Source organism: Anguilla anguilla, chromosome 9 (genome assembly GCF_013347855.1).
Source record: "Anguilla anguilla isolate fAngAng1 chromosome 9, fAngAng1.pri, whole genome shotgun sequence".
NCBI classification, from domain to species: Eukaryota; Metazoa; Chordata; class Actinopteri; order Anguilliformes; family Anguillidae; genus Anguilla; species Anguilla anguilla.
The window spans coordinates 52,283,646-52,310,767 of NC_049209.1; the positions used below are offsets into that span (position 1 = coordinate 52,283,646).

At 48.4% G+C, this 27,122-nt stretch overlaps 2 protein-coding genes across 3 annotated transcripts; one reads left to right on the plus strand and one right to left on the minus strand.

Annotated features, from left to right (window-relative positions):
- The first annotated feature begins 904 nt into the window (after positions 1 to 904).
- Positions 905 to 14,162, plus strand: rrm1 (ribonucleotide reductase M1 polypeptide). Of its 2 annotated transcripts, none has more exons than XM_035434093.1 (19): positions 905 to 1,032; positions 5,819 to 5,907; positions 6,025 to 6,202; positions 6,352 to 6,452; positions 6,565 to 6,624; positions 6,983 to 7,022; positions 7,228 to 7,390; positions 7,734 to 7,875; positions 8,603 to 8,686; positions 9,228 to 9,389; positions 9,784 to 9,863; positions 10,061 to 10,262; positions 10,514 to 10,663; positions 10,779 to 11,000; positions 11,443 to 11,519; positions 12,290 to 12,425; positions 12,702 to 12,797; positions 12,968 to 13,156; positions 13,689 to 14,162. In XM_035434093.1, the coding sequence occupies exons 1-19, from the start codon at positions 1,014 to 1,016 to the stop codon at positions 13,884 to 13,886; spliced, it is 2,388 nt and encodes a 795-aa protein (XP_035289984.1). In that variant the 5' UTR covers positions 905 to 1,013; the 3' UTR covers positions 13,887 to 14,162. The 2 variants fall into 2 exon arrangements, with proteins under 2 accessions (XP_035289984.1, XP_035289983.1); XM_035434092.1 differs by lacking the exon at positions 905 to 1,032 and adding an exon at positions 4,541 to 4,708.
- Positions 14,163 to 16,269: 2,107 nt separating this feature from the next.
- Positions 16,270 to 26,320, minus strand: trpc2b (transient receptor potential cation channel subfamily C member 2b). The gene is made up of 13 exons (XM_035435086.1): positions 26,049 to 26,320; positions 24,250 to 24,951; positions 23,517 to 23,717; positions 22,609 to 22,773; positions 21,721 to 21,895; positions 21,214 to 21,414; positions 19,971 to 20,133; positions 19,419 to 19,511; positions 18,792 to 18,984; positions 18,204 to 18,331; positions 18,042 to 18,114; positions 17,474 to 17,606; positions 16,270 to 16,982 (listed from the first exon to the last, which is right to left on the minus strand). Exons 1-13 carry the CDS (start codon positions 26,061 to 26,063, stop codon positions 16,270 to 16,272), a joined length of 2,955 nt encoding a protein of 984 aa, XP_035290977.1. The 5' UTR covers positions 26,064 to 26,320.
- Between the last annotated feature and the right edge of the window lie 802 nt (positions 26,321 to 27,122).

Here is a 27,122-nt window from a genome sequence, read left to right on the forward strand (position 1 = left end):
GAGGGATGGAACACCATTCTTCCAGAAGATATTTGGTGTTTTGATGATGGTGGTGGAGAGCGCTGTTTAACACGTCAGTCCAGAAGCTCCCATAGGTGTTCAGCTGGGTTGAGATCTGGTGACTGCGAAGGCCATGGCATATGATTCACATCATTATCATACTCATCAAACCATTCAGTGACTCCTTGTGCCCCGTGGTTGGGACATTGTCCTCCTGGAAGAGACCGCTACCATCAGGATGGAAATGTTTCATCATACAATAAAGGTGATCACTCAGAATAACTTTTTATTGATTTGCAGTGACCCTTCCCTCTAAGGGGACAAGTGGACCCAAACCATTCCAGGGAAATGTCCTCCACGGCATAACAGAGCCACTGGACCCCCTCACTGTGGGGGTCAAGCATTCAAGCCCGTACCGTTCTCTTGGTGGACGCCACACATGCACTCGCCCGCTTGTTGAGAATATGGTGATGGAAGACTCATCCTCCCATATCACTTTTTTCCACATCTCTGTAGACCAGTGCCTATGGTTTTTGTACCACTGAACTCTCAAATGTGCATTCAGCTTTGTAATGAGGGGTTTATCCACTGCAACCCTACTATAATATGTATGTACTTGTCGTTGGACTGTTCTTCCTGACACAGTGTTTCAAGTACGTGAGACATTCGCACACACACATATAATCTTTCCTTTTCTTTTTATAATTGGTTGCTGGCATCAAGTGATGCAAATGCACACGATGCGGTGGAAGACGGGTGTAATGGCGGCAGGCTGATGCAAATAGGTCTTTTGCAACGTCTTTTGCATATTCATATGCTGAAAGACGCAGCGTCTGGGCCGTTCTGTTTGTTTGCCTCGTTAAAAGGAGTTCCGCAGTCAAGAAGAGCTCCGGTGTGGGCCGAAGAGGAGAAACGGCTTTCGGGTGCTTGCTAGTATTTTCGCACAGTAGCCCCATTCATAAACAGAAGAAAATTTGTTGTTATCATAAGAAAAAGATAAAATAGTAGTCATAATGCACGTGATCAAGCGAGGTACGTAATCCGCTGTTTAAGTTCCTGGCTGGTCAATTTAGCTAGTTTATTAAATTGATTAATACTTGTTGGTTTAATCGACATTACTAGCTGGCTATTGTACTGTATGAAGTTGCCTGTCTAATTATTGTGTTGAAAATAGCATATTTCACATATTGTTTCAAATGACAATCACATTTTCTGCAAATGATTCTGCATGCCGTGGCTAGCAGGCTAGGCAGTCTTCCTTGAAGACTTGAAATCAAACCTTAACGTTCCTTAGGCTAGTTTGTGCACAGATAACGTTGGCTTTGTTTAAATCAAAATTAAAATGGATAAACATAGCTCGCTGGTCTGATTTTTGTCTTGTGGGTTAATCGACATCGTTCTCTGGACGAAAATGCCTTGTTGATGGCAGAGGTCAGAGGAGAATGGCCAGACTGGTTCGAGCTGATAGAAAGGCAACAGTAACTCAATAACCACTTGTTACAACCGAGGTATGCAGAAGAGCATCTCTGAACGCACACCACATCAAACCTTGAAGCAGATGGGCTACAGCAGCAGAAGACCACACCGGGTGCCACTCCTGTCACCTAATGAAGTAGCCGGTGAGTATATATATATATATAGACACACGCATATGGTCTCTACCAGGATAACAATGCCCCCATCCACAGGGCACTGAATGGTTTCATATGGTGCATTTATAAAAGCGACATGTTTATCATATTTATTTAAAGTATTATCAACACTTCGAATCATTATTTCGATACGTTGAAACAGATTCCGTCAGTGTATACTATAGCCTAAAGCTAAAATAAATAATTATTTCTACGATTATCGAAAAACCGCTCACAGTTACACCTGTGAATTCATCCTGGTTGAATTAAGTGATTACGTATCTGAATTTTCATTTAAGTAACATGGTGCAAACGCCGCAGATCTTGCTATTTAGGACTTAGTGAAATTGTGTTTTAAAACATGTAGCAGTTTTTGAATGTTTGTCAGTAGAATAATCGCAAATTTACAAACTACCAAAAACCGATTCCGGAAGAGTGTGTTACAGTGATGACGTCTTTTTGTAGGCCAACGCGGATGTTTCTTGCGCCATGGGTTCCCCAGTCAGATGTCCAATGCTTTTTTCCCATAGGGATTTCGTTTTCTGCAGAAAATAACGTCTGTCTGTGGTTAACGAATGGCAAATAAAGTTTCGCGTTTCGTTCTACAAGATAAATTGCACCCATTAATATTTCAACCGTGAATTTCGAAGCCGTTATGTGCTTTAAAAAAGTAGCCTAAGTTGCTAACAAGTAGCTATAGCCTCAAGGAAAACGTCATCTTCGGTCCCTGATAAAAGACTTTTGAACGGTATATTGCTATACATTTGGTCGATCCCAAGATATTTAACCGATAATTTCATATATACACGTACAGATTACGTTCAAAAAATATTTTATCAGGGACCGAAGACAGCGTCACTTTGTCGCCACATCCATAACAAACGCAACGTCCGTTATTGTGCGACGGATATTCAAAAGATAATAGTGGCGCATGGTGATGAAAACATAAAAATAGCAAACGTTCCTTCTGCCGCCCTATGTAGTGTGCTACGTATTTTCCACTAAATAGGGAATGGTGAATGAGTGAACAAGGTTGATTTTAATTGATGCATTGCTGATCTGAAACTGGTCATAGTATTGCTTGCTTGGTTTGATAGTTTCAGGGCCAGCTGACAGAGAGGACTTCTATTGGGGCTTAGCTCATTTGGACAGGAAGACGTTATATTGGAGGGAATTTGTTTTGCCTTGTTTTAGATAAATCCAAAATTTTAATGCTCTTTTTTGAATGTTAATAAGTAAAGGGTAATGGCCTAATTCTGCCCTGCATGCATGGTTTGGTGTGTTTTGGTGGACCTGGAGTATTGTTTTGTTGAATTCAGCACGCAGGGTTTCCACTGGGTTTTTGTCCCATTGTAAGTAGTCTTAATGGCTAAGTGGGCCCCATACCACACTTCCATATAGCACAATCATAGGTAATATGCTGTCAATTAATTTTAACCATATTCCTATAGGTATTTTAATGTTGTAAAAACTTCTTTGGCATACAATGCACCAAGATATGTGTCATTTGTGGTGTGTTCCCATATTGTGTTACAGAAGATGAAACTGTATCTGCTTCTCTGAGCCCTGGCCCTTTTTTTTGGCAAATCATTATTTTGATCTTTTTAAATTTTACTGCCAGAGCCCAAGACTGGCAGAATTTTTGGCAGAAGACGGCCAAGTTCTGCTGTAGCCCTTGTTCTGCAGGCGACAGAACATGTTCATGTTTGGTGAACATGTTTATCTATGAGGGTGTACAGGGTGTAAATATGATCAGTTGTGCTGTGTTTTGGGAGGAAGCCAGTTTGACTCTTACTCAAGACACGGTGCTCGATAAGGACGTTTATGATTCTTTAATTAAAGATGCTGCAAAATAACTTTCCCAGATTACTGCTCACACAGATACCTCGGTAGTTATTGGGGTCCAATTTATCTCCACTCTTGCAGGGATATAAGTCCTAGGTTCCAGGTGTCAGGGAAGCAGCCAGTATATAATGACAGGTTGAATAATTTCAGTAGAGCTTCTTGTATTAAATTATTGGTGCTTTTCAACATCTCATTGTTTATGTTGTAAAAACCAGGCTACTGGCCTTTTTTGGTTTTAGTTTTCTGAGATGTTCAGTTTCTGCATTGTAATTGGTGTGTCTATTGGGTTTTGGTTGTCTTTAATGGATTGTTCTAGTAATGTGAGTTTTTTTTTTTTTTGTTGATTTCATTTTGCTCTATCATTAATTTGTTTTGTTCAATGTCCATATATAAGTTTTCAACAACAAAATTTTTTTTTTAAGTTAACACAGGTTTTTGTGTTGAACTGAAATTATTCCACATTTCCCATAATTTGTTTTGATCAATTGATTTTTCAATGTCCATGAGAGATTCGTTAATGTGATTCTCCTTTTTTTTGTTTTAGATGAAGACCAAAGTTCCTGAACTCTCCCGGAACTCGGTGAACTCCCACTCTCAGCTGCTGCGGCCTGTGTGTGCGCCGGGGGGGGCAGGAGGGCTGGGTGGGTGTCAGCAGTCTTACATTACAGCCATTTAGGATGACTGTCTAGCCTGCTGGCCACGGCGTGCAGAATCATTTGCAGAAAATGCGATTAGACAGGCAACCTCATATACAGAGCGATTTACACTGTATTCAGATGGATATATACTTGAGCAATGCAGGTTAAGTACTTTGCTCGAGTTTAGTATATTTAATCTGTGGGGAACCCTGAAAAGTGCCAAACTCTCGGTGCTGTATAGGTATGGGGCATGCCCCCGCCAAGGCGTAACTTGGCGGGATGGCATACCTGCCATCCCAATTTAATCTGTACTAAATGGTTGTAACAGAAATAAAACCCCGCGAAATATTTGAAGTAAATGGAGAAGAACTTCTGATTCGCCATACGTCCTACGTAGTCTCGCTGTGTTACGTGGTCGCACGTTACGTGGATAAATGGTATTGTCGGGTGGTTGAGGGTATTCGCGCGTATTTCTAGGTTTTCGGGTGCTTGCTAGTATTTTCGCACAGTAGCCCCTTTCATAAACAGAAGAAAATTTGTTGTTATCATAAGAAAAAGATAAAATAGTAGTCATAATGCACGTGATCAAGCGAGGTATGTAATCCGCTGTTTAAGTTCCTGGCTGGTAAATTTAGCTAGTTTATTAAATTGATTAATACTTGTTGGTTTAATCGACATTACTAGCTGGCTACTGTACTGTATGAAGTTGCCTGTCTAATTATTGTGCATAGCATATTTTACATATTGTTTCAAATGACAATCACATTTTCTGCAAATGATTCTGCACGCCGTGGCTAGCAGGCTAGGCAGTCTTCCTTGTAGACTTGAAATCAAACCTTAACGTTCCTTAGGCTAGTTTGTGCACAGATAACGTTGGCTTTGTTTAAATCAAAATTAAAATGGATAAACATAGCTCGCTGGTCTGATTTTTGTCTTGTGGGTTAATCGACATCGCTGACGTTAGGTTGCTCGTAAATTGGTTTTTGGTGATTCTAGGTAGAATGGTTATATATATATACTTTAAAAGTGTTGCTAGAATATATATTGTATAATAATATACAATATTATTGTGAACAAATCGCTTGATTGCTAGCCAATGTTTGAATTTCATTAAGCTAGACGGGTTATACCTTTGTCATATTGGCGCCAAAACCCTCAAGTCTTAAGCTTTATTAAACGTGTTACCTAGATAGTTAGCTAACTTTTCTATACTAAATGCATATGTACTTAATTTGCTGTATTTCATTACATTAGTTTATTATTATAATTTTTGTACCGTACTTGTATTAGCATAGTGTCTTTGTGTTACCCAATCATAGTATTGTAACGCTGTGACTGGGGATGTGGACTGAGGGTGAAGGGTTGGTGATGAAGGAAATATGCTGTTGGCGGATTTATGTTTAGAGTATATAATATGTAGGAGACATCGACTCCAATAGAAGCTTATGGGGGGCACCATAGATGTCTATGGGGAGCGCATCAGAACCAGGAAGTACAACTTTTTCGCTCCCATAATCACATTATGACCAGCCAGCTAACGTTATTTACTGACACATACTATATTTATCTATTTTAATTTTTATTTAAACAAAGCTAACGTTGTCTGTGCACAAACTACGTAAGGAATGTTAAGGACGACTGCTTAGCCTGCTATCCATGGCTCGTAAAATCCTATATTTTATATACGTAAATGTAAATGTTTAGATGGACGGCAGGAGCGTGTCATGTTCGACAAAATCACCTCTCGGATCCAGAAACTGTGCTACGGGCTCAATGCCGAGTTTGTGGACCCGGTGAGTTGACCCGCCTTCCAAACCCCCCGTACACACATACAGACACACACACACACACACAAACAGACAGTTGTTCTTCAGTGTGTGTGTGTGACTGACTGCTCTGTCCCCTGACAGACTCAGATCACCATGAAGGTGATTCAGGGCTTGTACAGCGGGGTCACCACCGTGGAGCTGGACACCCTGGCTTCTGAGATCACCGCCACCCTCACCACTAAGCACCCGGACTACGCCATCCTGGCCGCCCGCATCGCCGTCTCCAACCTGCACAAGGAGACCAAGAAAGTCTTCAGCGGTGAGTGTGTGTGTGTGTGTGTGTGTGTGTGTGTGTGTGTGTCCGTGTCCCGTCTGGAGTAGAGTTACCTGCACAGGTGTGGTGTGCTGAAAAGAGTGTGGTGGTTTGTTCGGCCGTCTGTACCGATGCCGTTTCTCCTGTGTCTGCAGAGGTCATGGAGGACCTCTACAACTACATAAACCCCCTGAACAACCGACACTCTCCCATGGTCTCCAAGGAGACCCTGGACATCGTCCTGGCCAACAAAGACGTAAGCGTCTGCTGTCTGGTGTTTCAGGGTTTCTGCCTTAAAGTGGTCAAATGTAGGGCCTCGTTCCAGTGTGCTGGCGGTAATGAGCCTGCTCTGTCTCTCCCACCTTCAGCGTTTGAACTCTGCCATTATCTTCGACCGAGACTTCTCCTACAACTTCTTCGGCTTCAAGGTGACTATGCTTTTCGCAATAGAATCTTCAAGATGAACCTCCTACTCTCACTCACTTGCTCTCTCATTCACACTCACTCACTCATTCACTCACACTCACTCTCACTCACTCTCTCATTCACACTCACTCACGCACTCACTTGCTCACACAATCGTTCACTCACTCCACTCACTCGCACTCTTACTCTCACACACACACTATCTCCATCTCACTCACTCACACTCCATCTCACTCACTCTCTCAGTCTCACTCTCTCGTTCTCTGTGGTGAAGTCCTAGCTGTTCAGTGGATTTTGTGTGTCTGCAAATTAGAAGCCTGCTGTGTGGTCATGATAAAATTCTCCCTGTCCTCCCCATAGACACTGGAGCGCTCCTACCTCCTGAAGATCAATGGCAAAGGTAAACGCACTGCCGGTTTTTGTCTTACGCTTGTCCTTTATGTTCCCAGCCCAGTCCAGAGAAGGGTGAACGTGTTTTAAAACCCCTTTAAGCACCTGGGCTGATTAGCATAGTGCGTGTGCTCTCCCCACCAACCAGAGCAGCTTATTGGGCGGCCCGAACGGCACGCTGTGTTTTAACGAGCGGCCTTGTTTCCTGGGTTCAGTTGCCGAGCGGCCGCAGCACATGCTGATGAGGGTGGCCGTGGGCATCCACAAGACGGACATCGAGGCCGCCGTCGAGACCTACAACCTGCTGTCTGAGAAGTGGTTCACTCACGCCTCTCCCACACTCTTCAACGCTGGCACCAACCGCCCGCAGCTGTCCAGGTGTGTGTCTGCAATGTGTCTGTGGTGTGTTTGTGCGTGTGCGTGCGTGTCAACAGGAGGGGGACTCACTTCGTCACAAAAGGCGTCAGGGGCTGGAAACGAGTGGAGCTCCCGCTTTTGAAGTCATGTTATCTTAACGTAGAGGGGAGTCGCCTGGTGCTCGTATTTAAAGTCAACATTCCGTTGTTTGTAATGGACGCATGCACCGTTCGGCGGTGAAACAACGCTGCACGCTTGTGTTCGATCGCTTCTGTTAAAATATTTGCACACACATTTGCATTCTGCATTCAGGTCATTTGCTTAACGGGACTCAGATCTTTGTTCTTTTTTTTTTAATCGCCAGCTGTTTCCTGCTGGCCATGAAGGACGACAGCATCGAGGGCATCTACGACACGCTGAAGCAGTGCGCCCTCATCTCCAAATCTGCCGGCGGCATCGGGGTGGCCGTCAGCTGCATCCGGGCCACGGGCAGCTACATCGCAGGGGTGAGGCGTCCTTCATCCGTCCCTCCATCCATCCTTCATCCGTCCATACATCTGTCCATCCATCCGTCCGTCCATCCATCCATCTGTCCATCCATCCATCCGTCCGTCCATCCATCCATCTGTCCGTCCATCCATCCGTCCCTCCATCCATCCATCTGTCCATCCATCCATCTGTCCGTCCATTCATCCATCCATCTGTCCATCCATCCATCTGTCCATCCATCCGTCCATCCACCTGTCCGTCCGTCCGTCCATCTGTCCGTACATCCATCCATCAATCTTCCTGATTGGGTCTGAAAATCTGCCTTTCCTGATCAAAGTGTCTGAGGACTGCTAGATTTTATTTATTTATTTATTTTGCTTAATTACGGAAGATTCTCCCCTGCTATTAGCAGCCAAAGTGTGCAGAACTGTGTACACGCGTGTGCGTGACGTACCCCTGTCCTCTCCCACTTGTCACATTTTAGGGCTGGTTTCACGGACACAGCTGAAGTTTAGTCCTGGGCTAAATTGAGTTTTGTATGTACAATCTCTGTTTTAAAACTGAGTTTGGTCTAGGCCTAGGCTTAATCTGTGTCTGCGTAACTGGCCGTTAGGGTCTGAAAATGCGTATAATCTGATGGAAGGGCTTTTCTGAGACACCTGGCCTACGTTTTGAAGGAGCAGCTCTTGTAATCCTGTGCCATTAAATAAAATAAAATAATAATAATTGTTTTCTGCGTTTCAGACTAACGGAAACTCAAACGGCCTGGTGCCCATGCTGAGGGTGTACAACAACACCGCTCGCTACGTGGACCAGGGCGGCAACAAGGTGAGAGGTCACGAGGTCTCGGCAGGCAAAGCCGCGCAGCACAGACTTGCCTTGCAGTCCGTTGCCAGTAGAGGGCGCATGTCCACTTTATGCTACATCCTCTTCGAACCCGCACACGTGTCTGTGTGTGTGTGTGTGTGTGTGTGAATTTTCACCCCTGTGTCTTGGGATGACCTGTATTTCATAGGCATTTGAAATGTGTTATCCTTGTATGCATTTCATATGTATCATTGGTTTGGAGCCTCTGTTATATGTTTTATATCTCCTTTCCAGCTGCAAAGCTACCTAACGCCTCTGGAGTTTTGATTGTAGTGCACAGATGTGTTTTTGGATGTGTTTTGTATTGTAATAAAACACTCGTGTTTATTTTTTGAAACTGATAAAAATGTACTCTACTGGTCTACTGCCAGCGATGCTGTTCTGTTTCCTGTGTTTGCGGGTATCCGTGTGGTTTGTTGGGGCGTAGAGAGGATGAACATTAACGGGGCATACTGCAAATTCGGGGGGTAACTTGTCCTGTACCCCCCCCGCCCCCCTGCAGAGGCCCGGGGCGTTCGCCATGTACCTGGAGCCCTGGCACTTTGACATCTTCGAGTTCCTGGAGCTGAAGAAGAACACGGGGAAGGAGGAGCAGCGGGCTCGCGACCTCTTCTACGCCCTCTGGATCCCCGACCTCTTCATGAAGAGGGTGGAGAGCAACCAGGTTGGCCTGCCTGCCGCGTGGCCTATCGCGATGCTGAACTTCGTACCGGGTCGCCATGGCGACAACCTTGGATGACCAGCGGGGTATTTCGCAGAGCCGAATTACTGATGTAGCTGGACAACTGCACCGAGTAAAACACGGAGCGGCTCCTTTTATTTTTACTTCAGTCCATGTTCCCATGTCCATGTTTTACTCGGTGCAGTCGTCCAGCTAACTCCGTAATCCTGCTCGTTGATGCAGGCCCCGGGTGTGCTCTCTGGTTGCCGTGGTCGCCTGGCTGGTAATTGCACCCGTCTGTAATCTGGACCGCCTCTGCTGCAGATTTGAACAGAAAGCGGTGTTCTGTCTGGCTGTTTTGCACGCGCTGATCGCTGACTCGTCTCTCGCTCTGTAGGACTGGTCTCTGATGTGCCCTAGCGACTGCCCGGGCCTGGATGAATGCTGGGGGGAGGAGTTTGAGAAGCTCTACACCAGGTAAAGGAGCCGCTCCACACTCCTGGGGGTTACAGGGTGTTGTCCACGTGCATCCGTACTGTGTAAAATATTGACAAGAATCCACAGAGGCCTATTTACTAAGTGTACGCCACACCTGATGATATTGAGAGTAAGCCAGTTCTGTCAGGTGTGCTGGTCTGACTCATCATGTGTGTGCACACCTCCACCTGTGCCAGGTACGAGCAGGAGGGCAAGGCCAAGCGGGTGGTGAAGGCCCAGCAGGTGTGGTACGCGGTCATCGAATCGCAGACAGAGACGGGCACGCCCTACATGCTGTACAAGGACGCCTGCAACCGCAAGAGCAACCAGCAGAACCTGGGCACCATCAAGTGCAGCAACCTGTGCACCGAGATCGTGGAGTACACCAGCAAGGACGAGGTGAGCGCAGCGCGCCCTCCGGGTCACAGGGGGGCGCTCTCGTGTGCTGGAGCGCGTAGTTCTCAGACTGCGAGTTTGCACAATGCATCCCGATTTGGGTTGGGGGTCTTGGGGGGCTGGGGGGGCTTGTAGAGCGAGGTGGTTGGGGGGGTTGAGGGGGGCGCCCCTGGCCTGTGTTTTGGGGGGCGCCTCTGGCCTGTGTTTTGGGGGGCTCTGTGTTTGAGCGGGCGTTTTTTTGTTTGACCCCGCAGGTGGCGGTGTGCAACCTGGCCTCCGTCGCCCTCAACATGTACGTGACCCCGGAGCGCGTCTTCGACTTCCAAAAGCTGGCCTCCGTCACCAAGGTCATCGTCAGGAACCTCAACAAGATCATCGACATCAACTACTACCCCATCCCTGAGGTACGGCCCGGTTAATTCATTAATTACCCGATTTATCACGCCCCGCTCTCCTCCCCGTGGCCCTGGGGACCGGCTGTAATTCAGGGTGACCCTTTCCCCGTACCCCCTCTGTCAGGCGGAGAGGTCCAATAAGAGGCACAGGCCGATCGGGATCGGGGTACAGGGCCTGGCCGACGCCTTCATCCTGATGCGCTTCCCCTTCGAGAGCCCGGAGGCCCAGCTGCTCAACAGCCAGATCTTCGAGACCATCTACTACGCCGCCCTGGAGGCCAGCTGCGACCTGGCGGCCGAGCACGGGCCCTACGAGACCTACGCGGGCTCGCCCGTCAGCAAGGGGGTGCGTCGTCCCGCCTCTCTCCCTCTCTCTCTCTACCTCTACCCCTCTCTCAACCTCTTATCTCTGCCTCTACTACCTCTTATCTCTGCCCCTCTCTCAACCTCTTATCTCTACCCCTCTCTCAACCTCTTATCTCTGCCCCTCTCTCAACCTCTTATCTCTGCCTCTACTACCTCTTATCTCCTACCTCTATCTACCTCTACTTTTCCCTCTCTCTCTACCTCTACCTCATCTCCTACCTTTTCTTTATACCTCCACTTCTCCCTCTCTACCTATATCTTTCAACCTCAACCTCCCCTCTCTACTTCTCTCTCTCTTTATCTCTTCTTCTCGCTTATTCTCTACCTCCCCATATTGCATTTCTGCCGCGTTTCTCTCCCCTGCTTGGTCGGGTGGGGAGATGGAGGGGATGTAATGACCCCCCTCCTCCTCCCTTGTTCAGATCCTCCAGTACGACATGTGGGAGAAGACCCCCACAGACCTCTGGGACTGGAGCGTGCTGAAAGAGAAGATCGCCAAGTAAGTCCTCATCCCTCTTCTCCTACCCTGGTGAGTCTCCATCCCTCTCCTCCTCCTTCCCTAGTGAGTCTCCATCCCTCTCCCCCTCCTTCCCTAGTGAGTCTCCATCCCTCTCCCCCTCCTACCCTGGTGAGTCTCCATCCCTCTCCTCCTCCTCCTACCCTGATGAGTCTCCATCCCTCTTCCCCTCCTTCCCTAGTGAGTCTCCATCCCTCTCCCCCTCCTTCCCTAGTGAGTCTCCATCCCTCTCCTCCTCCTCCTACCCTGATGAGTCTCCATCCCTCTCTTCCTCCTTCCCTGGTGAGTTTCCATCCCTCTCCCCCTCCTTCCCTGGTGAGTCTCCATCCCTCTCCTCCTCCTTCCCTGGTGAGTCTCCATCCCTCTCCCTCTCCTTCCCTGGTGAGTCTCCATCCCTCTCCTCCTCCTTCCCTGGTGAGTCTCCATCCCTCTCCTCCTCCTTCCCTGGTGAGTCTCCATCCCTCTCCTCCTCCTCCTTCCCTAGTGAGTCTCCATCCCTCTCCTCCTCCTTCCCTAGTGAGTCTCCATCCCTCTCTTCCTCCTTCCCTAGTGAGTCTCCATCCCTCTCCTCCTCCTTCCCTGGTGAGTCTCCATCCCTCCTCTCCTCCTCCCCTCCTCCCCTGTTGTTCTTTACATTTACTCACTGTATTTACTCACTGTACCGCTCTTGGCGTTCCTGGGGCAGCTGTAATCGGGGATACACACAGTTAGGGTTGGGGCTGACGTGGACCATCTCTGGTTCCCCTCTCCAGACACGGGGTGAGGAACAGCCTGCTGCTGGCCCCCATGCCCACGGCCTCCACCGCCCAGATCCTAGGCAACAACGAGTCCATGGAGCCCTACACCAGCAACCTGTACACCCGCCGCGTGCTCTCCGGAGAGTTCCAGGTGGGCAACCCCTCTGCTTCACCGCGAGTTTGGGCGCCGGCTGCTGTCGTGCTCGTGGTTGTGACCGACTGTTTCACCATCCTGGATGTGACCCATGAGTTTTGGGATCGCGTAGTTGTGCCCTTGGACCTTGGTCCCTGCGTTGGGGTCGGGTTTGTGGAACTGTAATGGGTGTGGTATTTTGTCCCGCGCTAGGATGTGGGTGTGAGTGAGAGTTTGGTAGTGGGTACAGACGTTTATAGTTTCGGCTCTGTCCCCACCCCCCCACCCCCCCAGATCGTGAACCCCCACTTGCTGAAGGACCTGACTGAGAGGGGCCTGTGGAATGAGGAGATGAAGAACCAGCTCATCGCCCAGAACGGCTCCATACAGGTACGCCCCCAATAAGTGGTCACAATATTGAAGAAATATTCATTTAAAATCTAAAAATGCAACCAATCCTTCAGCCTCATATGAGCTAATATTTCTGCCTGATGAAATCTGAGGTCTTGGCGTGTAGCGATTTTGACCCCTTATACTTTGGGGGTTTCCCCCCACTGCAGGGCATTGCCGAGATCCCCAGTGACTTGAAGGAGTTGTACAAGACCGTGTGGGAGATCTCTCAGAAGACCATCATCAAGATGGCCGCCGACCGCGGGGCCTTCATCGACCAGAGCCAGTCCCTGAACATCCACATCGCCGAGCCCAACTACGGCAAGCTCACCAGCATGCACTTCTACGGCTGGAAACAGGTGAGTGACCTGGCCTGACCGCTCCCCCTGATCTGACCAATCACCTGACCCCTCCCCCTGATCTGACCAATCACCTGACCCCTCCTCCTGATCTCCCAATCACCAGACCCCTCCCCCTGATCTGCCAATCACCAGACCCCTCCCCCTGATCTGACAAATCACCGGACCCCTCCCCCTGATCTGACAAATCACCTGACCCCTCCTCCTGATCTGCCAATCACCAGACCCCTCCTCCTGATCTACCAATCACCAGACCCCTCCTCCTGATCTGCCAATCACCAGACCCCTCCCCCTGATCTGCCAATCACCTGACCCCTCCCCCACGATCTGCCAACCACCTGACCCATCCCTGCCCAGCCAATCACCTGACCCCTCCCCCCGATCTGCCAACCACCTGACCCATCCCTGCCCAGCCAATCACCTGACCCCTCCCCCCGATCTGCCAACCACCTGACCCATCCCTGCCCAGCCAATCAGCAGACCCCTGTTGAGAGCGTTAAGAGCAGTGTGGCTGTGCGCTTCCTCCCCGCAGGGCCTGAAGACGGGCATGTACTACCTGCGGACCAAGCCGGCGGCCAACCCCATCCAGTTCACCCTGAACAAGGAGAAGCTGAAGGAGGCGCAGCCCTCCGTCCCGCCCGCGGGCGAGGAGGTGCAGAAGGAGCGCAACAAAGCCGCCATGGTGTGCTCCCTGGAGAATCGGGACGAGTGCCTGATGTGTGGCTCCTAATGATCGCGCTCCCCCCCTCCCCCCCCAATGTGTTAATATGTAAATCTATTGTAATGCTTACACCTCTAAGGTGTGCTTCCTAAACCCCCCATCCTCTCTGCATTTTCATCAGACAGACGGGATTTAGACTTTAAACCCCTAACCTGTCCAGCATGCTAAGCACTGATCTAGGATCAGTTCTGAGGGATGCAGAGGGGTTCTTACAATTAAAGTCTACCTGGGAGTGCCCAGGTGAACATTTAGCATTTTGTAAAATAAAATTACTTATATAAGTGCTTTCACGTTTCTTTCACAACCACACGAAACTAAACCCAATTTACCCAAATCTCACCCTGAAAGACGATATTACTGCTGGTTTTCCTCTCTAGCTGAGGGCTGATTGGTTGATGGACGTCACCGGTTGGTCGGGGGTCTCGCGCACGCCTGGTGCTCCAGGTCTGAATCGGTCCCAGGTGGAGGGGAAGCAGGAGCGCCTGCACGTGGCCTCCAGGGTCTGAGTGTGGACATTACGGCATATACTTGGGAACAGTCTCAGGCAGGTTGCTGCAGGGGGGACCCCAACGGCCTGTCCGACTCCTCTGGGTGAAAACTATAAAACTATGACTTTCCATGACAGTTACCCTCCCCCCCCCCCCAGTTATACATCTGCTGTAATCAAACTAGCCGTGAAAATGTATTGCTACTTGTTTGTTTACAGTAGATAGTAATGTATTTGCCCTGCGGCTAAGGATCGGTGGTTTAAGTCCGGTTGGCAAACCGGAATTCTCTTTCACCTGTGAAGTGTCCCGCCCCGTGACTTGGGCCGGAGAGGGTTGAGATGTTTAGTGTGACTTATCTCTCAAAAAAAAGGTTGATACACAAAACAAAGCCACGTCCCACCGAAAGAGCAAGATGTTTTTTTAAACCGGATATTTTGGCGTACAGGAAGTTGAGACCCGTGTTTTCCACAAGCGGTTCACTGAACCGAATCTCCTCACGGAGCGGTTTTTCCTCGAGCCGAACGCCCCCCTGTGGACGGATCTCTTGTGGATCTCTGCACGGAACAGGAAGTGTGAATTGTTTTGGCAGACGGTGCGAATGGTTATTATCAAGACGCGTGTACATTAAGTCAGCCAAGAAGTCAACCGTGAAAAAAATTTATATATATATATATATATATATATATATACACAGCGCACAGTTTACGGCTCCCTAGTGACCGTTGCCATGGCGAGCGGCGATGCCAGCTGGGTCCTGGACCATTGCGCTGTGATGTAAGCAAATCGCCGTGGCAACCTCAAGGGGGAGGACCCTGGGGTCCCCGAAAAACAAAACAACCGGAGATGAACAAGCCTTGGCCTGCACAGCCCCTCCAGGGGGGGCCCCCCTCCACCCCCCACCCCTGGGCACGCTGTATTTCTGCTAATTGAATATGAAAAACTTGCAACTGCAGGTACTTTGGGTAATGAGATTTTAAAAAACTTTATCATACTGTAGCGTGAAGCTAGCTGAACTACTAGCTGACCCGTCCCTGGCTGTTCAGCAGAAACACACATGCTCACACACACACACTCATCAGTGTGGCTGTTCTGTTCTCACCTTTGGCAGAAGCACACACTATTAATGTAGGTGTTCTAGGCCCTGTTGCATGAAGCAGGATTCCTCAGCTGGATAACTGCGCTGAGTAAAACCCAGAACCCCCCAAAATCTGGAACGTGCGCTGAAGCAAAAAGAGCTGTTCCGGGTTTTACAACTATCCCGCTAGCTCAGTAATCCTGCTCTGTGAAACTGGCCCCCCCGATCACACCATTAACTAAAACACTCACAAGTACAATCACACGAAAGCATACGTGTATACCTGCAGTGTGCAGTGGGAACCCGTGAGAACAGCTTTCTCTCACATACACACGAGCTAGTGTTCGCTGTCTCGTCTGTTATCTGTTTGGAGTTCCTTCCCTTCTTGCCCCTTCTAAAATGTCATGTGGGCACAGGTTTGTTCACTGCAAGGTGGGGAGGCCAATTTTATCACCGAAACCGGGACCTTTCGCGAGGACTTGAAACATCAGAGACACCCAAGACAAGCAGACGTGATTGATCCGAGCGTTTAATGCAGTCATTGCACCAGCGCTATACTAAGAGCTATCAAGGTAGATTAGCCAATTTATGCGACAATATGACAGTTGAAGTATCTATTCAAGTCCTCAAAATTGTATGGTTCCATTTATGTAATAAGTAAAGTGATTCCTGATCCACACCCACAGCACTATTTAAGACTGCTATGATTTTTCTTTAAACAGGAGATGATTATAAACTTGCTTAATCCTGTGTATATTTTTTTTTGGGGGGTGGGGGTTGGGTGTTAGCACGGGATGGGGTAACTCGGCTGGAGGAAGACGGCTGATCTTCAGAAGAATTTTTTGGGTTTGCGGTTCTTGACGGCTCCCACGATGGACTCCTGGGAGCCGAAGCCAGTGTCCTGGGAGCCGCTGCTGTTGGTTGAAGATGGGGTGTCATCTTCCGGAACCTTCTCCTCCACCTTCACTCCATCTGCCTTTGTCTCCTCCACTTTCTCATTATTAGTCGTTTCCTCCTCTACCTTTACACCATCAATCTTTTCCTCCACCTCTGCACCATCAGTATTCTCCACTTTCTCTTGCTCCATCTTTTCAGTCTCCACCTCTCTCTCTTCGCTCCTCTCTGCTGCGCTCACCCCGTTCTCTTTCCCCTCCTTCACCTCTCCTTCCTCCTCCACCTTCTCCAACCCCGCTCTCCCTTCCTCCATCCTCCTCTCCTCCTCCGCCCTCGCTTCTTCCTCCGTCCTCTTCCTCTCCTCCGCCCTCTCCTTCTCCTCCTCTGCCCGCTCCCTGGTCTCCCCCTCGCCGGCGCTGTCGTTGACGGTGACCTGCAGCGGTACGTGGCTGCTCTCCAGCGCCGGTCCGCTGTCGAAACCGCGGAAGTTGTTCTTTGCTCCCAGGATGTACTTCCCCAGTATGGAGGATCCCTGGGTTTCCGGGCTCCCCTGGAGCGGCCGGTTGCCCAGGTTCAGGTGGATGTCCTTCATCTCCGAGTGCAGCCGGCCGACCACTTTACTCAGCGCCGTGATCCGATTGCCCACGTCTGAGGGTGAGAATAAACAGTTACCGCGGTGACCAAAAACAACATTGAAGACCACGGCACAGTGATCTAGAAAATCATGGAAAAGTGCGCGTAACGTAACGTATGCAACTGAGACAAACCAAGGCGTTCCTAAAATAAAAATGAACTAATGCATAACACCATGTTTATTTAATTAGGCTGTGTAATATTTAGTTCTGCGGAAGTCCACGTTCAGTGTAACTCACAGAGCGTGGATTGTGTTCGTTGTGTATTGGCCAGAGATGACCCACATTAGCCCACATTGCCCCATATTAGCTCATATTGGCCCACATTAGCCCACATTATCCCACATTGGGCCATATTAGCTCATATTGGCCCACATTAGCCCACATTGACCCACATTGGCACACATTGACCCACATTGACCCACATTGGCCCACATTGGCCCGTATTAGCCCACATTGGCCCGTATTGGTGGATGTGTTTAGACGGCCATGGTGCTCTGGGCCCACCTTTGCGCTTGGTCTCCTCCATCTCGCGGCGCGCGGACTCGATGTAGCGCTGCACCAGCGCCCGAATGACCTGCTGCCTGTACGGCACGCGCTCCTCACCCGGCCCCCGGCCGTCCCCTGGGCCCCCGCTCGACTGGGGGGGGACGGGGGAAGGGGAGGGGAGAGGAAAGGGAGAGGGGAAGGGAGGGGGAGAGAGAGCGGAGGATGACCATGGCTGAGTTGCTATCCTTACAACTGAATTTTACCAGCAGCCTAAATAAGGAATCCATTATATCCTGTTCAAAACAATGTTGATTGTACTTCGCAGACATAATGCATCATGTCGTATCTTCAGTTGCAGAAATATGAATTTCATATATGGTATGTGTTTGGATGTAGTCTAAATATACTCTTTGTATGTTTTCATATAATATAGATATCACGTTTTTTAACATATTACTTTACACAATCTAAGATCACAAGATAAGTGGAATTTTTGTTATTGCTGACCCTTTGTGGTTGATGTGACAGGGATTAGGGTTTGGGGGGTACTCATGATGGGGGGTTAGGGTTTGGGGGGGTTACTTACCATGGACGGGATGGGGGGGTAGTCCTTGCTGTTGTCACAGCTGCAGCAGCAGCAGATTCTACGCAGAATGCCCCTTAGAGAAGAACAGAGCTGTGAGCTTAGTCAGTTACACACATGGGCACACGTGCACACACACACACACACACACACACACTGCCCTACCTGATGAGGTAGAAGAAGGCTTTGGGGGAGGGGATGATGTTGAAGGGCACAGGCATGGTGAGCCCCTCTCTGAAGTAGCTCAGGTAGAGTTTAGAGCGGGCGAACTTCCACTCCACGTCTGCGTCATCCTGGGGATGGAATAAGGACAGGTACTGAGGCCTGGCGGTGGTAGAGGGGTTACAGAGTTCCAGTGTGATAATAATGACGTACTGAGGCCTGGTGGTGGTAGAGTGGTTATACAGTTCCTGTGTGATAATAATAGATACTGAGGTTTGGTGGTGGTAGAGGGGTTATACAGTTCCTGTGTGATAATAATAGATACTGAGGTTTGGTGGTGGTAGAGTGGTTATACAGTTCCTGTGTGATAATAATAGATACTGAGGTTTGGTGGTGGTAGAGCGGTTATTGAGGTTCAGTGGGATGGGGAAAAGGCCACAGAACACCTCTGTTCTCACCGGAATGTCATTTCACAACCAGGTGGCAATGCAGCTGATCGTTTCCCAGTGTTCTTGGAACATCTTCCGAGTTTCTGTTATGTCTCTCGCTCTGCCTGGCCCACACAGGGAAGCACGCCAGTGTCGGGCTCACCTCGATCTTCTGGAAGGAGTTGGTGATCATGGCGATGAGCATGTTGAGGAGCACGATGACGATGACCAGGGTGAAGATCCCGTACAGCACCCGCCCGACGAACTCCGCCACCGCAAATTCGGGCATGTCCACGTATTCCTGGTTGGCCACCCCGAACATGGTCCAGAACAGGAACTGGAACGTCTCGTTGAACCTTGCGAGAGGAAATACGAACAGTAAAGCATCAGCCTCATCAGCCAGAATATCGGAGGAAGGCCCAGCCAGCGATGAATATTTGCTTCTCTGAATTTTCACCGACTAATGTTCCCATAATTAAAATGTTTTCAGCTAGAAAGTAATGTACATTATCAAAATTAAGCAATAATAATTGCACATGAAACCAACTATTGATAATCTGTTTTAGTTCTGAAAGCAGTTTCAACTCTGCAGAGTTGACTTAAACACCTTGAATGACCATTTCAATTCAATCAATTCTGAGAATTAATTTACAGTCAATTAATTAATAGGAATAAGGCACAATGAAATCCTCAACATTACAGGGATTTTCCCATTTTGTCCCTGAATTGACCCCTGACCCTGGCCCAATCTCTTGGCCTGTAAATGACACAGGAAATGACATCGCCTTACTGTCCCAGGTGAGGGGAAATGACGTAAGGCACATAGATGTTGTTGATCCCGCACAGGAAGGCAGTTCCGATGATCATCAGGATGAACATGAACCTGGAGGAGAACCAAAGATCCTTCATTCCCCACTGAGATGGCGCACCTCCAAATACTTCTGGTTTCTACTAAACAGGTGTATTTATATTTATTACATCCAGTGCACAACATAACAAACTAATATCCCAGATCCACACCCACCTCCAAAGGTGACAACAAGTGTGTACCCCAAGCCATTGGGTCACAGGTCACTGAATGTGTGGCCTTGAATCAGGGCTCCCCAAACCTCACAATCTGCTGGTTTTTGATGTCTCATTAAAACCAGCAAGAAACCCGGTGGGGTGAGTTACCTGTGCAATCGACTGCTTTAATTGATCAATTAAGTGCTGAATTACAACCCAAACCAGCAAACCCAGTGGCTGCCCGGAGCTAGTTTGGCGGGACCCTTTGGCTCTCCTGGCCCAGATTTGGGGGACCCTGTGGCTCATGGGCCAGGTTTGGGGGACCCCTCTCTCTTACCTCATCATGTCATCGATCATTTTCCCGATGGAGATCTGCAGGGTCCCCAGGGACTCCTGTGCTGGCAGGATGTAAGCCAGCCGCGTGAAGCTGAGCATGCTGGTCACTGCGAACAGTACCTCCGCGACCATCTGCGGGTCCTCCTGCCGCCAGTCCTCACGAACTGCAGGGGGCAGTAGAGAGCAGATCAAATTACATCAACTTTGTTTTTCCTCAAAACAATGCAAACGGCACAGTACATCTAGACACAGATATCACAACACATAAAAACACATATCAGAACATATAAAAAATAAACACTAGAACACATAAAAACATATTACGTCATATACATAATAGACATTGCAACAGGTAAAATGCATATTACAACACAAACAACAGACATTACAGTACATCAAACACTTGGATATTACAACACACAAAACAAGGACATTACACTAAAACCACACACAACATGCACAGCATTCCATTCCAAGCACAGAGAAGACCAGCAGCCAGGTGAACTACGCGAGCGCAGAGAAGACCAGCAGCCAGGTGAACTATGGGAGCGCAGAGAAGACCAGCAGCCAGGTGAACTACGCGAGCACAGAGAAGACCAGCAGCCAGGTGAACTACGCGAGCGCAGAGAAGACCAGCAGCCAGGTGAACTACGCGAGCTCAGAGAAGACCAGCAGCCAGGTGAACTACGCGAGCACAGAGAAGACCAGCAGCCAGGTGAACTACGCGAGCACAGAGAAGACCAGCAGCCAGGTGAACTATGGGAGCGCAGAGAAGACCAGCAGCCAGGTGAACTACGCGAGCACAGAGAAGACCAGCAGCCAGGTGAACTACGCGAGCACAGAGAAGACCAGCAGCCAGGTGAACTACGCGAGCACAGAGAAGACCAGCAGCCAGGTGAACTACGCGAGCGCAGAGAAGACCAGCAGCCAGGTGAACTACGGGAGCGCAGAGAAGACCAGCAGCCAGGTGAACTACGCGAGCGCAGAGAAGACCAGCAGCCAGGTGAACTACGCGAGCACAGAGAAGACCAGCAGCCAGGTGAACTACGCGAGCGCAGAGAAGACCAGCAGCCAGGTGAACTATGGGAGCACAGAGAAGACCAGGAGCCAGGTGAACTATGCAAGGGGTCAGAGCAGCGCAGGCACACGAGGAGATGATCGATCAGGTGGGGGTATATCACAGTTACGCAGCGAACAGTTGTGCCGCGTGACGGCTGGCCCGTTTCCGGAAACTTCTCTCTCACCGGTCTGGGTGAAGTAGCTGCACTCCTCGGCAGAGTCGGGCCCCTGGCACAGGATGTGGCCCTTGACGACGATGAGGACGCGCAGGGCGAAGGAGGCCAGGTACATGCTCAGCACCATCACGTCCAAGCAGTTCCACCAGTCCAGGAAGTAACTGCGCAGGCCCTCGATCCACACCTCCTTACACTCGAACCAGAAAAACCCTGTGGAGAACACACCTCCTTACTCTGCAGTAGGATGGAGTTGCAGTAGTACAGCGGTAGTAGTATAGCACTACAGTAGTATTACAGTGGTAGTGGTGCAGTGGTACAGGCGTATAGATGGGTCACCAGACATACACACTGACATTAAAGGTTAAAGGTTAAAGGTTAATATGAGGGATTACTAGAGTGCGTCACACAGAAACTGTATTCACACGTTAAAGCGAGTCGTGAGCCGCTAGAGTAAGTTCCGGAAGTTCTGTTCACGGTCTCCCGCGGCGACGGAAACGCGCGCATGCGCACACTCACCCACCACCCACACCATGTGGAAGGAGCTGTGCAGGATGTTCTGCTGGCGCGAGGCAAACTCGGTCCGGTACATCTCCATGGTGATGGACTCGCCCAGCAGGGTGATGAGGAACCACAGGTAGGAGGCCGAGTGGAGGAGGAACTTTATCACAGGGATCTTCAGGGTCTTGCCCAGCTGTGGAGTACCGGAAAAGGATCAAAACCCACCTTACTCTAAAAAAAAAACTAACCCGCTGTTAACATAACATAACATAACATAACATAGCTTAGCATAACATAGCATAGCATAATAACAGCATAGCAAAACATAGCTTAGCATTACATAGCATAGCATAATAACAGCATAGCATAACATAGCTTAGCATTACATAACATAGCATAACGACATAGCATAGCTTAGCATAATATAACATAGCATAGCATAGCATAACATTAGCGAGTTACCCCTCAAATATTATGTAGGGAAAAAATAACACGACAAATTCATAAACTGAAGCATTACGAATAACAAATATATTACTGATTATTATCCTAATTATATACAGTTTTTGAATGGCTTAGTTAATGCACATAATTATCATTAATACACTAGTTAGTGATTTTTCTCATTACTCAGTATATTTGTTCCTGTTCAGTAATTCATTAGTTCATCTCAATTCATTCATGTGAATAAATGCATTCATGCGTGTTAGTGGATTTGCACATTTTAATTACCTGTATAGTTCATGTTAATGGATTCATATTGATTCATGGGTTCATGTTTATGCATTGGGTAATGTTAATTAATGCATTTGTCCATTTTAAATAGATTTTTTCATTATTAATCAACGCAACCTGACTGTAACGGGGTCATTAAAAAAGGACAGTGGGCCCGAAAAGCTCTCGAACCTTGGACTTGGGCGCGATCCAGTAGACGAGGCAGAGGATGGGCATGGTGAGGAAGATGACGAAGGACACCAGCAGCTTCCAGGCCGTTCTGCTGCCCCTCCATCCCGTCAGGCTCCCGCACCAGATGGAGGACAGGACCTGCTGGCAAATGGGGTGGGCCACAAACTGGGGTGGGGGGGAGGGGGAGGGGGAGGGGGAGAGAGGCGCCGAAATTAGCACGGTCACATCCGCCCCCACCCCCGGGGTGTCGAGTGTCAGGGTGCTCTGGGGCAGCGGGTCTCAGTGCTGATGTATCGCTTTGCTTTGGGTCCCCAACAGCACCCCTAGTTTATCCCGGACTGGCAACGTACTATGAAACCTGATCTTCTGAATGTCACAGCGATAATTCACTGTGTTCTCACACACCGACCCCCGGAAACAACAAATTCATCAAAACTGCAGGAGTTCCCTAAACAACAGTCACACCCTGTCGTACTGAATTGTTCCCCATTGTTGTAAAAATCCTTTTTAAAAAGGGGTTCAGATATAACTTTCCGTTTTACGCATTCAAAAAACATTTCATTTATTGAAAGCCGAAAGCAAAAACCCTGTTACCTCTCTGGTGGCCACACAGATGCCTTGGAGATACATTACCTGTTTCTGGTCGTATTGAGGGCAAGACAGTTGGAGATACCTGACCTATTTCTGGTTGTACTTCAGGGCAAGGTGGTTAGAGGTACTTTACCTGTTTCTGGTTGTAGTTGACAGCCAGGCAGTTAGAGGCACTTTACCTGTTTCTGGTTGTAGTTGACAGCCAGGCAGTTAGAGGCACTTCACCTGTTTCTGGTTGTAGTGGACTGCCAGGCAGTTAGAGGTACTTTACCTGTTTCTGGTTGTAGTTGACGGGCAGGCAGTTGGAGGTACTTTACCTGTTTCTGGTTGTGGTTGACGGCCAGGCGGAGCCGGGACAGGTTTGGGATGCCCTCCTCGAAGGCCTGCTCGTCCAGCTCGTCCTCGCTGTCCTCGCCGCAGTTGTTGAGGATGGTGGTGACCTCGCTCTGGTTCCGGCACATTCCCAGCAGCTCCACTGCGAACTCCTGGCACAGCTCCTCCAGGGCCAGGTACTGCGGCTGTTATTGGGGTTAGATTAGGTTTACCATAAGGTCAGGGTTAGGTTAGGGTTAAAGTAAGGCTAGCTTAAAGTTAGGGTTAAATTGAGGTTAAAGTACAGTTATCTTAAAGTTAGGGTTAGATTCGTATTAGTTTAAGGTCAAGATTAGGTTATAGTTAAATGAAGGTTATCTTAAGGTTAAGATTATATTAAGATCAGATTGGGTTAAGGTCAGGCATAGGGTTAGATTGAGATTAAATAAGGTTAGGATTTGGGTTAGGGATAGATTAGTTAGGCCGGGTTAAAATTAGGTCAGGGTTAGGGCTAGGTTAGATTATATTAGGTTAAGGTAAAGGTTAGGGTTAAGGACAGATTACAGGCTGGGTGAAGGTTAGGTCAGGGTTAGGGCTAGGTTAGATTAGATTAGGTTAAGGTAAAGGTTAGGGTTAAGGATAGATTACAGTCAGGCTGGGTGAAGGTTAGGTAAGGATTGGGGCTAGGTTAGACTAGATTAGGCTAATGTTCAGGTAAAGGTAAAGGTTAGGCCTCACCTTGAACTCGGGCTCCTTCTTGGAGAGCTTGCGCAGCTCGCGGCTGAGTCGGAAGGCGGACAGCATGGCGTCCTCGGAGGTGATGGACAGGTAGGCGCGGCTGGCGATGCCGCGGTAGGTGTTGATGCGGGACAGCGAGAACTTGAGCAGGTCGTACTGGCGCCCGTTGCGGCACTCCAGGCAGGTGCAGGAGATGCGGTGGGGGCGCGGGATCACGTGGCCCTTCTGGGACAGCATGGTGACGATCTCGTACAGGTCCTTCTGGCAGGCCAGGGTCAGCGGGGTCACGCCGGGCGCGAACTGCGAGTCGTCGATGGAGTGGTCGAAGATGGCTAGCGAGAAGGAGCGCACGTCCACCTTGTTGTTGCCCACGCCCTTCTCCTGGTCCAGCCGGTCCAGCAGCCGCTTCACCACGCGCGGCTGGTTGGTGTCCACGGCGACCAGCAGCGCCTCGTGGATCTGCCGGAAGTCGAACTTGACGCCCCGCAGCAGGGCGTCCATGGTGTCCTCGCTGCCCAGGCGGATGGCCAGGTTCAGGGCCTCCCGCCACTGCCGGTCCTCGGAGTCGTCCAGCTGGCGGATGATGCCGTCGCCCGTCTTCAGGAGGCCGCTCACCTGCGCCGCGCTGCCCTCCTGGATCGCCGCGATCAGCTCCGGCGGGAAGCGCATCTTCTTGTTGACGATCTCCCGCCATTGGTCCGGCTGTGGAGAGAGAGGCTCGGCCTGTCATCCTGCCTGTTATCGCCATGACAATAACGACAATAACGATAATAATAATAATACTAATAGTAATAATAATAACAACAACAACAACAACAACAACAACAACAATACGAATAATAATAATAACAACAATAATACTAATAATAATAATAATAATAACAACAACAACAACAATAATAATAATAATAATAACAACAATAATAATAATAATAATAGAGTATCAATCTTATTTGTTATTTTTCTTAGCATCTTGTCGACAATCTCTCATCAATAATTACAATTATTACTATTATATTGTTTTATTCATTTTCAGTATTGTCATTATTATTTAATTCAGAGAGCAGCTAAGATCAGCTAAAATATGTAAATGTTTTTTAAATACATGAAGACTTTAAATACGAAATGGACTAATTTAATGCAGTGCGGTTACATAACAGTTAAAACTGAATTAAATATAATCCACCGTGCTCTTCGGTGGATAAACGTGTGCTCCTTCTCCTTCCACCCACCTGAAAATGTGCCCTTGAGGAAAAATGGGATTATTGTACAGTAAGGTACAAAGTCAGAAAGATTCACATTTGCTGATTTCATTTTATTTGAAAAGGATCCCCATGAGCTGATGCTAAGGCGTGAGCTATTATTCCTGGGCTCCACGTACAACACCAAAAACGTTTATACAAACATGCTAGACAAATAATTCAAAAGCCAAAAAGAAGTGTGTGTTTCTATGATTAATTTATATTGTACTAATAAAAACACATCATGAGAGCGCCTTTGAGCTTCTTTTCTAAACTAGCCTCATTTTAAGTGAGAGAAGCGAAGCTTTTTCTTTGATCTCTCATGCTTTATATTTCACTACCAACAATATTGACTCTTAACCATACACCATTGGAAAGAATCACATTTTTTCCACTAAATATTGTTCTGATGTTGATATTTCAATAATTTGAGCTTGCCTTTTTAACGGCGCCTTATTTCATCGAACAGAACATCTTAGAACATGAAGGTAATCGCACCGAAGACCTTCTAACGAAAGAACAGACCGCTGCATGCGTACGTTCAGAGAGAGTCCTTACCGTAAGGTTCTCCATGACGATCGGCAAACACGGTTTCGCTCCCCGGGTTCAACAGTTCTCGCCGCGAAATATCAGTGAACCTCACATTTCCATCAGAAACTCAAAGGGTCCAGGACCGCTCCGGATCCATTTCGGGGGTTAGCGAGGTGAGGGTGGGGAGCGGGGCGGGGGGCGTTTAAAGGACCAGACAGAACCGGACCTGAGTCTGGATCCGCAGTGAGGGGTAGGTCAGCGGGAGAAGACAGGGGTAGAAGTGTTTGTTCTTAGCTTGTCGGTGCTCTGGGGGGTTTTCTGGTTGACTGTAGAATTATTACCCATGAACAGACACTGCAAGACACCTCCCCTCGTGGGGATAAACCAATTAAGATGCAACTATTTCACTTCCCCCCCCCCCCCGGGTCCCCTGGTTAGTGTCATTAAGGGTGTGGTTTCTGTGTCACTCTCTCCGTTCTTCCATCACCGGGACCGGCAGGGTTACATAACCCTCCAGTGTGACCTTAACGCCCTTTCCTTGAAAGCGCAGAAACGTTAAACAGCTTCTGCTGAACAATGTAAATATTGCCTTAGACGCAAACATGAGAATGTACTATACAGTGAAAGGGGTAAAAAATGCTGTGAATTTTGTCATTGGTATTACAGGTGTAAGTTTGTTGGTTTTACAGGTGTAAGTGTGTTGGTTGTACAGGTGTAAGTGTGTTGGTTGTACAGGTATAAAGTGTGTTGGTAGTACAGGTGTAAGTGTGTTGGTGGTACAGGTGTGAGTGTGTTGGTGGTACAGGTGTAAGTATGTTGGTTTTACAGGTGTAAGTGTGTTGGTTGTACAGGTGTAAGTGTGTTGGTGGTACAGGTGTAAGTGTGTTGGTTGTACAGGTGTAAGTGTGTTGGTGGTACAGGTGTAAGTGTGTTGGTTGTACAGGTGTAAGTGTGTTTGTAGTACAGGTGTAAGTGTGTTTGTATTACAGGTGTAAGTGTGTTGGTAATACAGGTGTAAGTGTGTTTGTATTACAGGTGTAAGTGTGTTTGTAGTACAGGTGTGTGTCTGTAGTACAGGTGTAAGTGTGTTTGTAGTACAGG

Bases quoted from the DNA above. Each gene is read 5' to 3' on its own strand.
- rrm1 (XM_035434093.1), top strand. The intron at 6,625-6,982 runs GTGACTATGCTT...TCCTCCCCATAG, and splicing joins ACAACTTCTTCGGCTTCAAG to ACACTGGAGCGCTCCTACCT. The intron at 9,864-10,060 runs GTAAAGGAGCCG...CACCTGTGCCAG, and splicing joins TTTGAGAAGCTCTACACCAG to GTACGAGCAGGAGGGCAAGG.
- trpc2b (XM_035435086.1), bottom strand. The intron at 21,896-22,608 runs GTTCGAGAGCTT...GGTACTCCACAG, and splicing joins GGATCGCGCCCAAGTCCAAG to CTGGGCAAGACCCTGAAGAT. The intron at 17,607-18,041 runs GTAAGTAACCCC...GTCCCCCCCCAG, and splicing joins ACCCCCCCATCCCGTCCATG to TCGAGCGGGGGCCCAGGGGA.